The 12,325-nt window shown below is 46.2% G+C and overlaps 1 protein-coding gene across 1 annotated transcript in view; it reads right to left on the bottom strand.

The window, feature by feature from the left end:
- Positions 1-1,781, bottom strand: part of XPNPEP2 (X-prolyl aminopeptidase 2) — a 49,540-nt gene extending 47,759 nt beyond the window's left edge. The window contains exon 1 of the mRNA XM_054996983.1: positions 1,575-1,781. Within this exon, the coding sequence (XP_054852958.1) occupies positions 1,575-1,623 (49 nt within the window). The 5' untranslated portion in view covers positions 1,624-1,781. The remainder of the gene's footprint in view (positions 1-1,574) is intronic.
- Between the last annotated feature and the right edge of the window lie 10,544 nt (positions 1,782-12,325).

The following is a 12,325-nucleotide window of genomic DNA, read 5'->3' as shown; positions in this document are numbered from 1 at the left end:
GCGGGCTCAGAGCAGATCACAGGCGGCAATAAATACCATAAAAACAAGTTGCGTAAATTAGATTACAACATATCAGTCAAAGTCTAAACCGGACAGTTGCGCCCATGTTACACATCACCCAAGCTTTAAAACGCATTCGTGGGGCATGGTGGCCAGCTATCAGATGACAACAATCTGGGGGGCGATGCTCCCCCACACCTGGTAGGAGGCCGGTCAAGTTGAAAGATAGTTCAGATGGAGAAGTCCAAATCTCATCAAAAAGATCAGAAACAGGTGGCATTCAGAAACAATGTCAGGCCAGGCTCGAAGCCACAAGACATGAAAGGTAGTTCTTTAAGCAGAAATGTGGTCAAGATTAAGCAAGAAGCCAATGGCAGTAAGTCAGCCCAAGGAGATGGCGAAGACCCAGCCACATAAAGTGTTCTCAGTAATGGCAAGCAAGTTGTTCAGACTGGAGTGTTTAGTCTAGAGGCAGCAGCTTTATACTTCCAGGCTAGATCTTATTGGACCCTTCAGTCAGCTGATTCCAGCAACTTCATTTGAGTCTTTTTAGGCAAGGCATACTTCTTGAGGAGGGCGCTGCTTTCTCTGAAGCTAGACAGCCAAGAGTCTGGTGGTGGTGCTGGCCCCAGGTTCTGTGTCCAAACCCCAAAGCAAATGATACTTCTTCCAGAATTCTCAAAATCTGTGTGTTTGTGCACGTGCGCAATTGTGTGCAAAATCAAGTAGCAATCAAGTAGCAATTGACCTATGGAGACCTCTGCTGGGGCGTTCAAGGCAAGTGAGAAGCAGAGGTGGTTTACCAGTGCCTTCCTCTGCAGAGTCTTCCTCGGTGGTGGTTGCCCTACCTTACTTAGCTTCTGATATCTGGTGATATCTGGCTATGCTATGCTGTCTTCCCTCTGGAAACGGATACATAAACTCTATTTAAACTTATTGTGGAGATTGAGCCTTATTTTAATTGCAAACACCTCTGGGCTGTTCTTACAGAAGAGAAGGTGAGCTGGTTTTATTTATATACCATCAGAATTAGAAATGTTCACTAATTAATCTTGGGTCAGATTTGAAAACACAACACCTACACAGAGCTACAGATATTTGATTTAGACAGTAGATAAGCTGTTGGCTTTTGCTTTGATCAGTACTTTAACAGCCACTCTGTTTCCCAACAACTTTCCCCTATAAATGTTCCCCTGCATTACCATTGTGAGATAACCATGTGATTGTCAGCCATATGGTAATATGTCATTCTGCCCTGAACCTGGGAGCCAATACAAACAAGGCTTTGTCACTTGTTCCAGCTGCAGAAGGGGCTGCATTGCCAGCGCTGCAAAGGCTCTGAAGGGAGGCTAAATGGCAGGCAAGATTAATACGTGTTCAGGTGTGAGTTGGACAGCTGGTTCAGCAACCCCACAATTGTTATATCATGTGCCAAATGGATGCCAGCCCAATCAGCCCCCTATACTCACCACGCAAATGTGGGCATTAAAACTAGCTTGGTCAAGCAGGCAAGACTTTCCTTCCCGTTTCAACATTCCAGGGAAGAATTTCTGTCACTCTCCAAGCATGCTTACCGTGAAGAAGAAAAATCCAGAACCCCAAGATGCAAGAGAAGTAGACCATGCCTTTTTCAGGTTGGAGATTTGTGAAGAAGGATTAAAATATCAGTCAGGGCCAAGGACGCTGCTTTGATGGACGGCTGGGTTTCCAGTAGGCAAGCCCAGTGAGCTTTCCAGATCCTATCACTCTCTGTGCCCTGGAGATCAACTTCTTCCCCAAGATAAAGCAAACAGACAAAGAGGACACGTGATGTTGATACAAAGTCCAAACATTACCATTAGACAGCAGAAATTCTGTTGTCTTTGGAACGTCTTCTGGTGCTTTTTATATTATCAAGCCAAAAGAATGAAAGAAATGAAAAGAGACGCTAACTCAGTAGTTTATTTAATGCCCAAAACATCTAAAAGGGAGGAGCCACACGGTATCTTGGCAAATAAGTACTTCCAAACCCAGATGTGTTGATGTAATATTAATGCGGGTGAGGTAGGGGCACTGGTAGGGGAAAACTGGCAGGCAGGAGAGGGGGACGTAAACTGTCCCACGCCTACTGATTTTCTTTCTGAAAATGTTGCCTGCCATTTCCTCTCCCCCTCTCCTTTCTAAGTTTCTTTACTGTTTCAAGAGTCTGACTTGGGAGAGGGATACATGTCAAAAACAGCCAGTGGGAGAGGGAGATTACAGGAAATTACTAGGAGGCGGAAGGTTTATGATCTTGGGCACCTGTTATACTCAAGCTGGGAAAGATGTTGTCCCCCCAATATACTCTGGCTCAACTGGTTCATAGATTCAGATGACAAATTGATTTCAACAAATCTGCAGTCACTTAAGAGGAGTGGAAGATAAACAGAAGGAATTAGCCTTTAATGCCCTAAAACTTAAAAGAGGATGTTAGTGGTAGTCTCCCCAGATTTTTTTAAAAAATTAAACAGCCTAAAGTAAAAGAGTGTAAGGAGAAGGATCGTACTACAATAAGGGTTATGGAGTATGAAGCAATTGTTGAATAATACATTCTGGAAATGCCATTTCAGAGAATCTGTTTAATCTAATGAGCAACAATGATGATGGGGTTCACAACTCTTTAGCACAGACTGTACATTTGCCCGGGCAGGAATAGCTCACATTTCTTCACAGTTCACTGACATACCGGTCTTATTAGAACTCAGTTTCCACCACACTCTTTTGGTGTTTCATGTTATGGTGTTTTATATATTATTGAAGTATTAAATATATACATTTATTATATATTAAAGGTGCTAATTGCAAAGGTTTTGAAATTGCAAAGTAGCTTCCATATGACCTAAAGTCCTAAAATCTGGAACAGGTGATATACTTAAAAAAAATTAGATATGTACTTTCCTCCCACAAAATATGTGTAAGAAGCAGGGCTTTTTTTCTGGGAAAAGAGGTGGTGGAACTCAGTGGGTTGCCCTGGAGAAAATGGTGACATGGCTGGTGGCCCCGCCCCCTGATCTCCAGACAGAGGGGAGTTGAGATTGCCTTCCGCGCCGGCAATCTAAACTCCCCTCTGTCTGGAGATCAGGGGGCGGGGCCACCAGCCATGTCACCATTTTCAAGAGGTTCCGGAACTCCGTTCCACCGCATTCCAGCTGAAAAAAAGCCCTGGTAAGAAGTGTATTCCAGCAAAGATAATCCTTAGGGTTCAAGGTGGGGCCTGGAATTCTCCATCAATTGCAACTGAACACCAGACTACAAAGATCAGTTCCCCTGGAGGAAATGGCTGCTTTGGAGGACAGACTCACCCTTAAATCTCCAGGAATCTCCCAAGCCACTATTGGCAACCCTAAGACTCCAGTATAGTTTACTTCAATATAGGTATAGCTACTCCCAACATAAGGCTCCCATTGCCAACCTCCAGGCAGGGCCTTCTTGTTGGGATGTGGTTTCTCCTTTTTGATACTCGTTAGCTTAAAGCTTCACATTAAATGTACACAACAATCTAATTCCCATTTCCCACGCCCCCATCATCTCTGCCTGTAGTTTAATCCATCATTTCTACTGGGTTAGTATTCTCGTGTGTACCTTATTTTGTGCCCTGACCTGGATGACCCAGGCTAGGCTGATCTTATCAGATCCTGGAAGATAAGCTGGGTCAGCTCTGGTCAGTATTTGGATGGGACCACTGAAGAAGTTGGCAAAGCACCTCTGAACATCTCTTGCCTTGAAAACCCTATCGGGTTGCCATGAATTGGCTGTGACTTGATGACACACACACACCATGCATATATCTTAATTGGTAAAATTCCAATAAATGGGGGGCAGATTGGAGCACTTGAGTTTTGCTGACTGGGCTACAAGAGTATCAATAGCAGAGCATTCTTACTCTCAGTTGGAGCTCGGGGATAGGCAGCTGCCAGGTTTGCAAAACTCAAGTGTTTTAAAGGCTATGCTGTAGCAGGGCCTGAACCTGCCAAACACGTAATTTTAGGGAAGAATTGGCAAAAATGAGCCCAGCACTGACAATAATGCTAGGATTGCAACTTACATCTCGATGGGCAAAAGGGAACAATCTTGCTCGAGCATCCTCAGGGATGCTGTTACCATGAGAACTGCACCAGCAGCCTGCCATTGGCTCCTATGAATGGTACATGCTGCTGTATTGACTCCTCCCTCTTTGCTGCTTGTATAGCAGCAGGGAGAGCAGGCACCTCTGCTCTCAAGTCCCTTCCCAGCCCTTTGCAAATTGACATTCAACAGCAAGAGATTTCACTCGACTTGCTGTTCATGAAGGCAGCTGGCGTAGAGTGCCAAGACCCACCAAGGTTATGTAAGTGTAATAAATACTCAAATTACACCAGAGCTGACTATGCCCATGGGCCATAGTCCCTCTCGGAAGCAGAAGGGAGTCAGCTGCTCTCCTTTCCGTGGGCAATGCCAAGGCACTTGCAATCAGAGGGCAGCAATGTGCCATTTCATCCTTGCTAGACACAGCAATCCTCACTCATGGAGCAGCACGCTCCTTCTCTCCCTCCTTGCGGGAAGCCTCCTATGACTTTGCTAACGTGCAAAAAGGCATGCACAAATTCCTGGAAGTGCTTCCGTCAGCCGTTCTCTGGTTTTCTGTGACATTCTGCTGCCCAAAGAGAATTAATCATCTTTTTCGGCTCTTGCTTTCGCTTCTAGCACAGTGCCAAGATAGCTCGCTTATCCAATCAAAAGCCAGACTGCATTCTAAGACACTTACAGCACAATCCTAAACAGAATTACACCCTTTTAAACCCATTGACTTCAAGGGGTTTCGAAGGGTGTAACTCTGCTTAGGACTGCACTGTTAGTCTCATTCTTCACCAACTTTGAAAAGGTTATTTATTTCAAGGTATTTCCGGTTACACTGCTCTCAGGTTCATAGAACATTGTGGTTTTCTACAGAACTATAAGCAACACCCACTACAGATAACAGCCCTACTCTAGTCCACATGATAGCTGATCCCAAAATAAAAATAACATGAATCAGCAGCCAAAAAATTCCTTTTCCTTTCTTCATTTAGGGCCAAGATGGATGTGCAGATTTTACCAGACCCAACGCAAGTTCCATGCAGCTACACAGAAGCTTTGGAGAATGGCTGCTGAAAATAAAAGGAGACCCTAAATGGCCTCAGAATGCCTCTGCAGAGGGGCTCCTCCCTCTCCACTCAAGCCATTTACCCCTGTCAAAATAGCAGGGGAGGGAGGTTTTTCCCCTGATTTTTCTGCTCCACGTGGAGTATTCTGTGCACATGGAGCAGTAAAAACAGCGGGGGGGGGGACTCCTCCTGAGTTATTATGACATGGGGAAATGGTTTGAGGGGGTAAGGAGAAGCTCCTCTTTCCTGCAGAGGCATTCTGAGGCCATTTGGGCTCTCTTATTTTTTAACAGCAGGAACCATGTGTGAGCAGCAGGGCTTTTTTTCAGGGGGAATGCGGTGGAACGGAGTTCCGGAACCTCTTGAAAATGGTCACATGGCTGGTGGCCCCGCCCCCTGATCTCCAGACAGAGGGGAGTTTTGACTGGCATGGAAGGCAATCTAAACTCCCCTCTGCCTGGAGATCAGGGGGCGGGGCTCCCAGCCATGTGACCATTTTCTCCAAGGGAAACCCACTGAGTTCCACCACCTCTTTTCCCAGAAAAAAAGCCCTGGGGATACCTAATATATTTCATTTTCTCTCTCTCTCATGGTATAAGGCCCTCTAATTATTCTCCCCTCCATTCCATCTGCTCCCCTGCAGTGATCCATGTTAGCCCTTTAAAGGGCTTTATTTCCCTTCCTGCTCAGCCATGCTGTAGGTAGCTCTGTAGGGAAAGGTCCGCAAGGGGGTCCTAGTGCAATTGTCATCATGCTTGTGCTTTTGCTCAGGCACAACTGGGTGAAAATTAATGAGAGTGGCAGCAGCAACGAGAGACACAAGAACGAGTGTGTGTGTAGATGCTGTTGTGGTACAATGCCAGCACGGCGCCAGTGTCACATAGTGGTCAGAGTGGCAGACTAGGAGCTGGAAGACCCAGGTTCAAGTCCTCACTTTGCCATGGAGGCTTGTCAGGTGACCTTGGGCCAGTCCCTCTCTCAGCCTAACTGACCCCACAGGATTGTTTTGAGACTAAAACTGAGGAAGGGAGAACAACATTTTAAGTTGCTTTGGGTACCATTGAGGAGGTAAGCAGGGTATAAATAGCTGAGTAAATACAGTCATCTTTGGAGACCCTGCTTTGGGTGCTCCTTTCTTCTGAGTTTAGGGGGGTGACTACTCGGGGGAGAGCCCTTTCAGTTGTGGCAACAAAACTCTTGAATTCTCTCCTGAGAGAGACTCACCTGTTCTCTTCTGTTGCCATCTTCCGCCAGAGGGTACAGACTTTTTTGTTTCATTTGGTGTTCCCTCAGTGAAGCCCCCCTCCCTGCCCAGTGTCTTAATTGTTTTTATGTTTTAGATGCATTTTAGTTTTTGCCAGTTTTAATGGTTTTTAAGATGCTATTATTATGCATGTTTTAATTCGTTAGCCACTTTGGTGGTCCTGATGAGGGCAGAAACGTGGGGTATAAATGGTGTAAAATAAGAAATAAATTCCCTCCCGTTCCAGTGCTGCTTGATGCTGTGGCAAGGACACATTTTCATGCTCCCATGTGGAAGCAGACTCTCAGGGTGCTGCACCTGCTTCCGTTCCTGATGAAGCGCTGTCTAAGGCAGCCCCCTAGCAAGGTCTAACTGAGCTTGCTTTATCGAATGCTCCAGGAGAACTGAATATACTTATTGTTATCACAGCCATGCCACGACTCTTACCCTTCTCAGACCTTCAAAAGCATTGGCAGGAACCATGACATAGTGGCACAGTGCATACTTTACATGTAGAAGGTCCCATGTTCAGCCCTTGGCATCTCCACTTAAAACGGATGCCAGACAGCCGTGCTGAAAAGGTCTTTGGGCTGATTCCAGACGACTAACCTGAAGGCGCTGCATGCCGCCATGTTCCGGATCGCGATGGGGAAAACACGAAATATCGCGTTTTCTCGCGCGAGTTTGGCGCGACATCGTGCGAGAAAACGTGATATTTCGCGTTTTCCCCGTCGCGATCCGGAACATGGCAGCATGCAGCGCCTTCAGGTTAGTCGTCTGGAATCGGCCCTTGGAAAACTATCACCAGTCATAGTTGACAGGACAGGGCTTGACAAAACAATGGTTTGACCCGAGGATGTACAGCAACTGCTTCTGTTGAAACACCCCCCTCCCTCCCTGGTCAAAAATTCGTTCGAAGAGAAACTGATTCTTGCACAGCCGCTTTCCCAGCTCCTTCCTGACTGCTAGCCTCAAGCTAAGCCAGCTTGCCTTCTTCACTGCTCTGTCACTTGCTCAATTTTCACGGCTCACCGGATGCATCACAGCCTCTTCGAGAACACACATGCAGACCTGATCATGCATAGAGCCACCAACGACAGAGCCACCAATGTTCTCTTTTAGAGGAGGATCCATGCCTCAGGTGCCTTAGCTGTGGCTTGGGTTGCCAACTGACCAAATGGAATACATGGGCTTGCTCCTGTGCTTTTAACAGGAGCTCGATCTGCAGAAATCAGCAGCCAAAGCTTTTCATAGTGCCAAAATGCACACAGTTGCCTGCTAACATCTGCATATCCAGCTGCTGCCAAATGAACAGCTAGCTGAAAAGTTGGCACCCCTAGCAGGGGCTGAGCCTGCTTCAAAGCCAGTAATGGTGCACGCAGCGCCCCTGGTATTGCTTACTGTAAGAGGACAGTGATAAAAGCTTTGAGTCAGAGATATCTGCAAGTTGTGTACCTGCTGATCTGGCAAGAGTGTCATTCCCAGCAGGATATGCTATGCGGTGGTCCCCAGCACAACCTGCAGGGTCAGGGAGACTTCTGGAACATGTGGCCGCTCCTCAAGGTCTTGCAAGGGCATTCTTCAGCTCTTTCCTTGGGACTGACATTGGGCCACCTGCTTCCAGGCGGAGGGGCTGGGCTTGACAGAGAAAGACAAGTCCAGCTGCAGTTCTGCGAAGCCTGACGTCCTTGTGCAGGAATGGCCACTGGCATTCCCTCTCGGCGCTGCAGCAAAAAACGGGCCTGCTGACCATTTCCTCATATTGGAAATATGTAGCACTAATTGCTCTGTGCTGAGCAAAGTGGAGGGCCTGCCGGTTGCCAGAGAGAGAAAAAGCTTGCAATTGGAACGGTTCCGTCTAATGTTGTTTAGCATTTTGCTTTCCTGGAAAACAAAAGATGTGGGCAAGGCGGCAGGACTGATCCTTAGCCAAACATCTGCCGTCGCTGGAGATTCAGCCTTTTGCACAGCAGAGTCTTGAAAACGGAGGAGCTTCCAACAACTGAAACTGAAACAGAGGCTCGAGAGACTGCAAAGATCACTTGAAAAGGGACCAGACGGGGTGGCCGTCCCTTTTACGTTGCTGCTTTGAGATAAGGAAAGAACAAGGCAAAGCCTTTAAGAGTGGACTTGCCTTTTAACTTACTGGGAAAGTTCCCAGTGCGATGTTGCCCTCAAGGGCCACTTGGCAGCCAGGCGCAAGCGGAGCCGAGTGACCCCTGCAGTGCTGGACGTGCAGTCCACGGTGACACCTGCACTCCCCGCCTCCACCACCAAGGCCTGGATCTGATCAAAGTGGACCCTGCACAGCTGCAGGGGCCACTTGGTTCAGCCTGCTCCAGGGCTCTTTTAGCATCCCAATCCACCTCTGGGTTAGGTCAACAATGACTGGGGAGGAATCTCAGAATGCTTGGTTGAAATCCTGTCCTTGATGGATAGGAATCTTCCACTGAACCCAGAAATCCCATCCAAAAGTATACAAGGTGAGGGGAGTTTCTAGGATGAAGCCAAGGTTGGAGGTAAGACAGAACAATTCCTATAAACGTATGATGGTACACAAGGAAGAAGATTGTTTGTGGGGGAATGGTACAACTCCCAACTCCCGTAATTCTTAAGTATCTTGGTGGGCAAGCTGCCTGGCAAAGGCTTTTGCATAATTTATGTACAAATGTGCCATCAAGTTGCAACTGACTTGAAAGCTCCTTGTTTGGGTTGCCTTAAGGCAAGTGAGAAGCAGAAGTGGTTTGCCATTGCCTTCCTCGGCAGAGTCTTCCTTGGTGGTCCCCCAATCCAAATACCAAACCTGCTTAGCTTCCAAGAGTTGATGAGATCAGGCTATCCCATGTTGCCTTCCCTCCCTCTGCGTAATTTAAGCTTGCATATTTTTACTCCAGAAGAAGTGGACTTAAAAGCAATCATTGGGCTTGTTGTGTATCTGTGAAGATGTCCCGCTATCCTGTAAACGTATTGGAAAAATTACGCTGTGATATTCAGGAGTGCTTTATTATGATTAACAAGCAGTGGAAAGATACCAAAGAATATAACTGTATCAGTCAAAAGATGACCACAAAGCAGCTTTTCTGGAATTCCAAAGTGACAAGTTCTTTGACATAAGCCCTGTATACTGTGTATTGCTTTCATCATGTCACAAGGTGGCGCTCCAGTTGCATTTGTATGTACGCTGAATCCTTTGCGGGGCGGGGGGGGGGCAGGCGAGTTGGGGAATGTTAATGATATAAGGACATCATCCTACTGTGTTGATGTGCAGGGTATTAGTATGCCCTGCTTTCATGAAAGCCAGTGTGGTGCAATGGTTAGAGAGCCAGATCAGGATCTAGGAGACTCAGATTTGAAGTTCAGTGGATAACTCTGGGTCAATCACACTCTATCAGCCTAACCTACCCCACAGGAAAGTTGTGAGGATAAATGGAAAAGAGAACCGACTAAGCAGCTTTGGTTCTCCACTGGGGAGAAAGATGGGGGATAAATAAAATAAAGAAATGAAGACACATATAAGGATGTCCAGCTCCCATCCAAGGGACCATTTTGTCAGATGGCTGCATTATGGCAGGTGGCTGCATAAGAACAAGAAGACCCTTTCTATTGCCTAGAGAACAAGAAGCCTCTTCCTATTGCCTAGAGGAGTTTGCAGCGTCTCCCGCATACAACTTTAAAATCAGGGATGAAACAAGTTTTATGGGAGACAAATGTTTTTAAATGCTTCCCTTTTTCTGTCAAGGTACCTCTACCTAAATAAGGCTTTGCATTTATAGAGCCATGTCAACCCCTGCATGATCTCGTTGCCATCCTTACAGCCACCCTACAAGGTAGGTCAGTATTATCATCCTCATCAGGGGTCATTTCGTAGAAAAAGAGCTGGAGGAACTCATTAGCATAACTCATTAGCATATGCCACGCCCCTTGCCATCACCGGAAACGTGTCATTAGCATAACTGATTTGCATATGCCATACACCCTGACATCAACTATCCTGGCTGTTTTGGACCCAATCCTGGCCATTCAGGGCCGAAATTGGGCCCAAAATGGCAAAAAGGGGCTGAAAATGGCCAAAAAGGGGCCCAAAATGGTCAGGAACGGGTCACTGCTGAGTGGGAGAGTGATCCACCAACCCTCAGAGGCCTGATCCGGGCTGTTTCGGCCCCAATCCAAGCTGAAAAGGGGTCCAAAATGGCCAAGAGTCAGGTGTTTCCCCTCAAAATGAGCCCTGATCCTCATAGTAGTTTGCTTCCTATAGTGAGTTTGTAGCAGAGATGTGATCTATGAGGTTCCGGGTTCAAATATGAGCTCATTCTCAGCCCCTATGCTGTGCTAGGTGGTGGTGGGCAGTGCTGTCAAGTCATAGCTGATTTATGGCAACCCCTGCTGGGGCTTTCAAGGCAAGAGACTAACAGAGGTGGGTTGCCATTGGCTATCTATGTGTAGTGACCCTTCCTCTTCCTCCCATCCAGTTACTAACAACCAAGGCCAACCCTGCTTAGCTTCCAAGATGACAAAATCAGGCTTGCCTGGGCTATCCAGGTCAGACTGCTACACCAGGTACCTTCACAATTAACAAAAGTGTGCAGGGTTACGCCTGGATCATATGAAAAACAGATTAAAAGGCCACTCAACAACTGCAGAATATATTTTTCTTATCACTACCTAATTGTAGCATCCCTACTTCCCCTACCAGATCAGACAGACTTCAATGCCAACAGCCATTTTCTAGAAATGAAACATCAGATGCATCACAGACAGGAATGCAACAGATGAAGCATTCCTCATCACTGAATTTTTATGCTGAGAAAAAGCTTCATCTGTTGGACTCCTTCCTGGCATACAGCCATGACAAGGGCTATCCCCAAAAGACAACCTTACCTAGAACATTACAAGTTGTCATAATAAATAAGAGTGTTTATGTACATCTGCAGATAATCTTTCACCCGAGTAGCCACAAACTATCTTCCCCATATCTAGTTTGAGGGAGAAGGTTTAGTATACGATATCTAGTGCCTCTTTGATGGAATCTTTCAAGGCCATATTTGAGGGGGAAGTATCTGCTTTATGGAAATAGAGTAATAAGAATCTGTGGGTCTTTCTTATGGAATGACAAATTCAGAAATTATGGGATGTCCATTGAGAGAGAATGGGCTGCTGTCCTATTGGAAAAGGGGTGCTAGCCAAGAGACATTACACTCACCATTTTTTAAGAAATAAAGAAGTAGTTTGAAGAAAAACCTCAATTCAAGGCAGGGATGGCTTTGAAATATTCATCACTATTAATAAACAAGTGCAAGAAAGCATATGGCTTTGTTTTTCACCCCCTGGAGAGCTGATGTGGAGTTCAGAGCCTCCAACCAGTCGCTCACCACAGCCATCTTGTTCAAGGCCTGATGGAGTTAGCTTGGCAGTTCGTATCACTATGGCAACCAAAGTTTCAGGATAGTGGGAACTGAAGTTGCTGTGGCAACAAGGGAGGCGAGGTTTCTTTCCACGGCTGTTGCAATTAAAAATAGCAAGTGAACCGGCCATTTCGGTTGCCTTCTATCCATATGGTAACCAGCCTGCAGGTTCAAGATCTTCCTTCCAAAGATGATAGGCCAGATGCTCAGTCTATGGTACCTGCTCCCAGCATGCCATGGAGAAGAACCTTATATACCAGACAGTTCATCCATGGGTGAGGGGCAGTATTGTGGTAAATATCTATAAAAGTCTAAACATGAGGAGAGAGGCAACGAGGGGATTCGGTGTTTTTTGGCCTTTAATTGCATCAAATTTCATCCCCCTACCCCCAATTTCCCCGCTGCCTTCCAGATCCTTAAACCTTTTCAAGTTTACTGCTTGAAGACGATTAATATATAATATTAATTGAAAATTGTTGTTGTTATTGAGATCAGAGACAACAGTGCCTTTTCTGATCCAAGTTAATCTCCTCTAAAAG

This window comes from Eublepharis macularius, chromosome 13 (assembly GCF_028583425.1).
Source record: "Eublepharis macularius isolate TG4126 chromosome 13, MPM_Emac_v1.0, whole genome shotgun sequence".
NCBI lineage: Eukaryota > Metazoa > Chordata > Lepidosauria > Squamata > Eublepharidae > Eublepharis > Eublepharis macularius.
The sequence above is the reverse complement of the archived record's forward strand: the minus strand, read 5'-3'. Positions and strand labels throughout refer to the sequence as shown.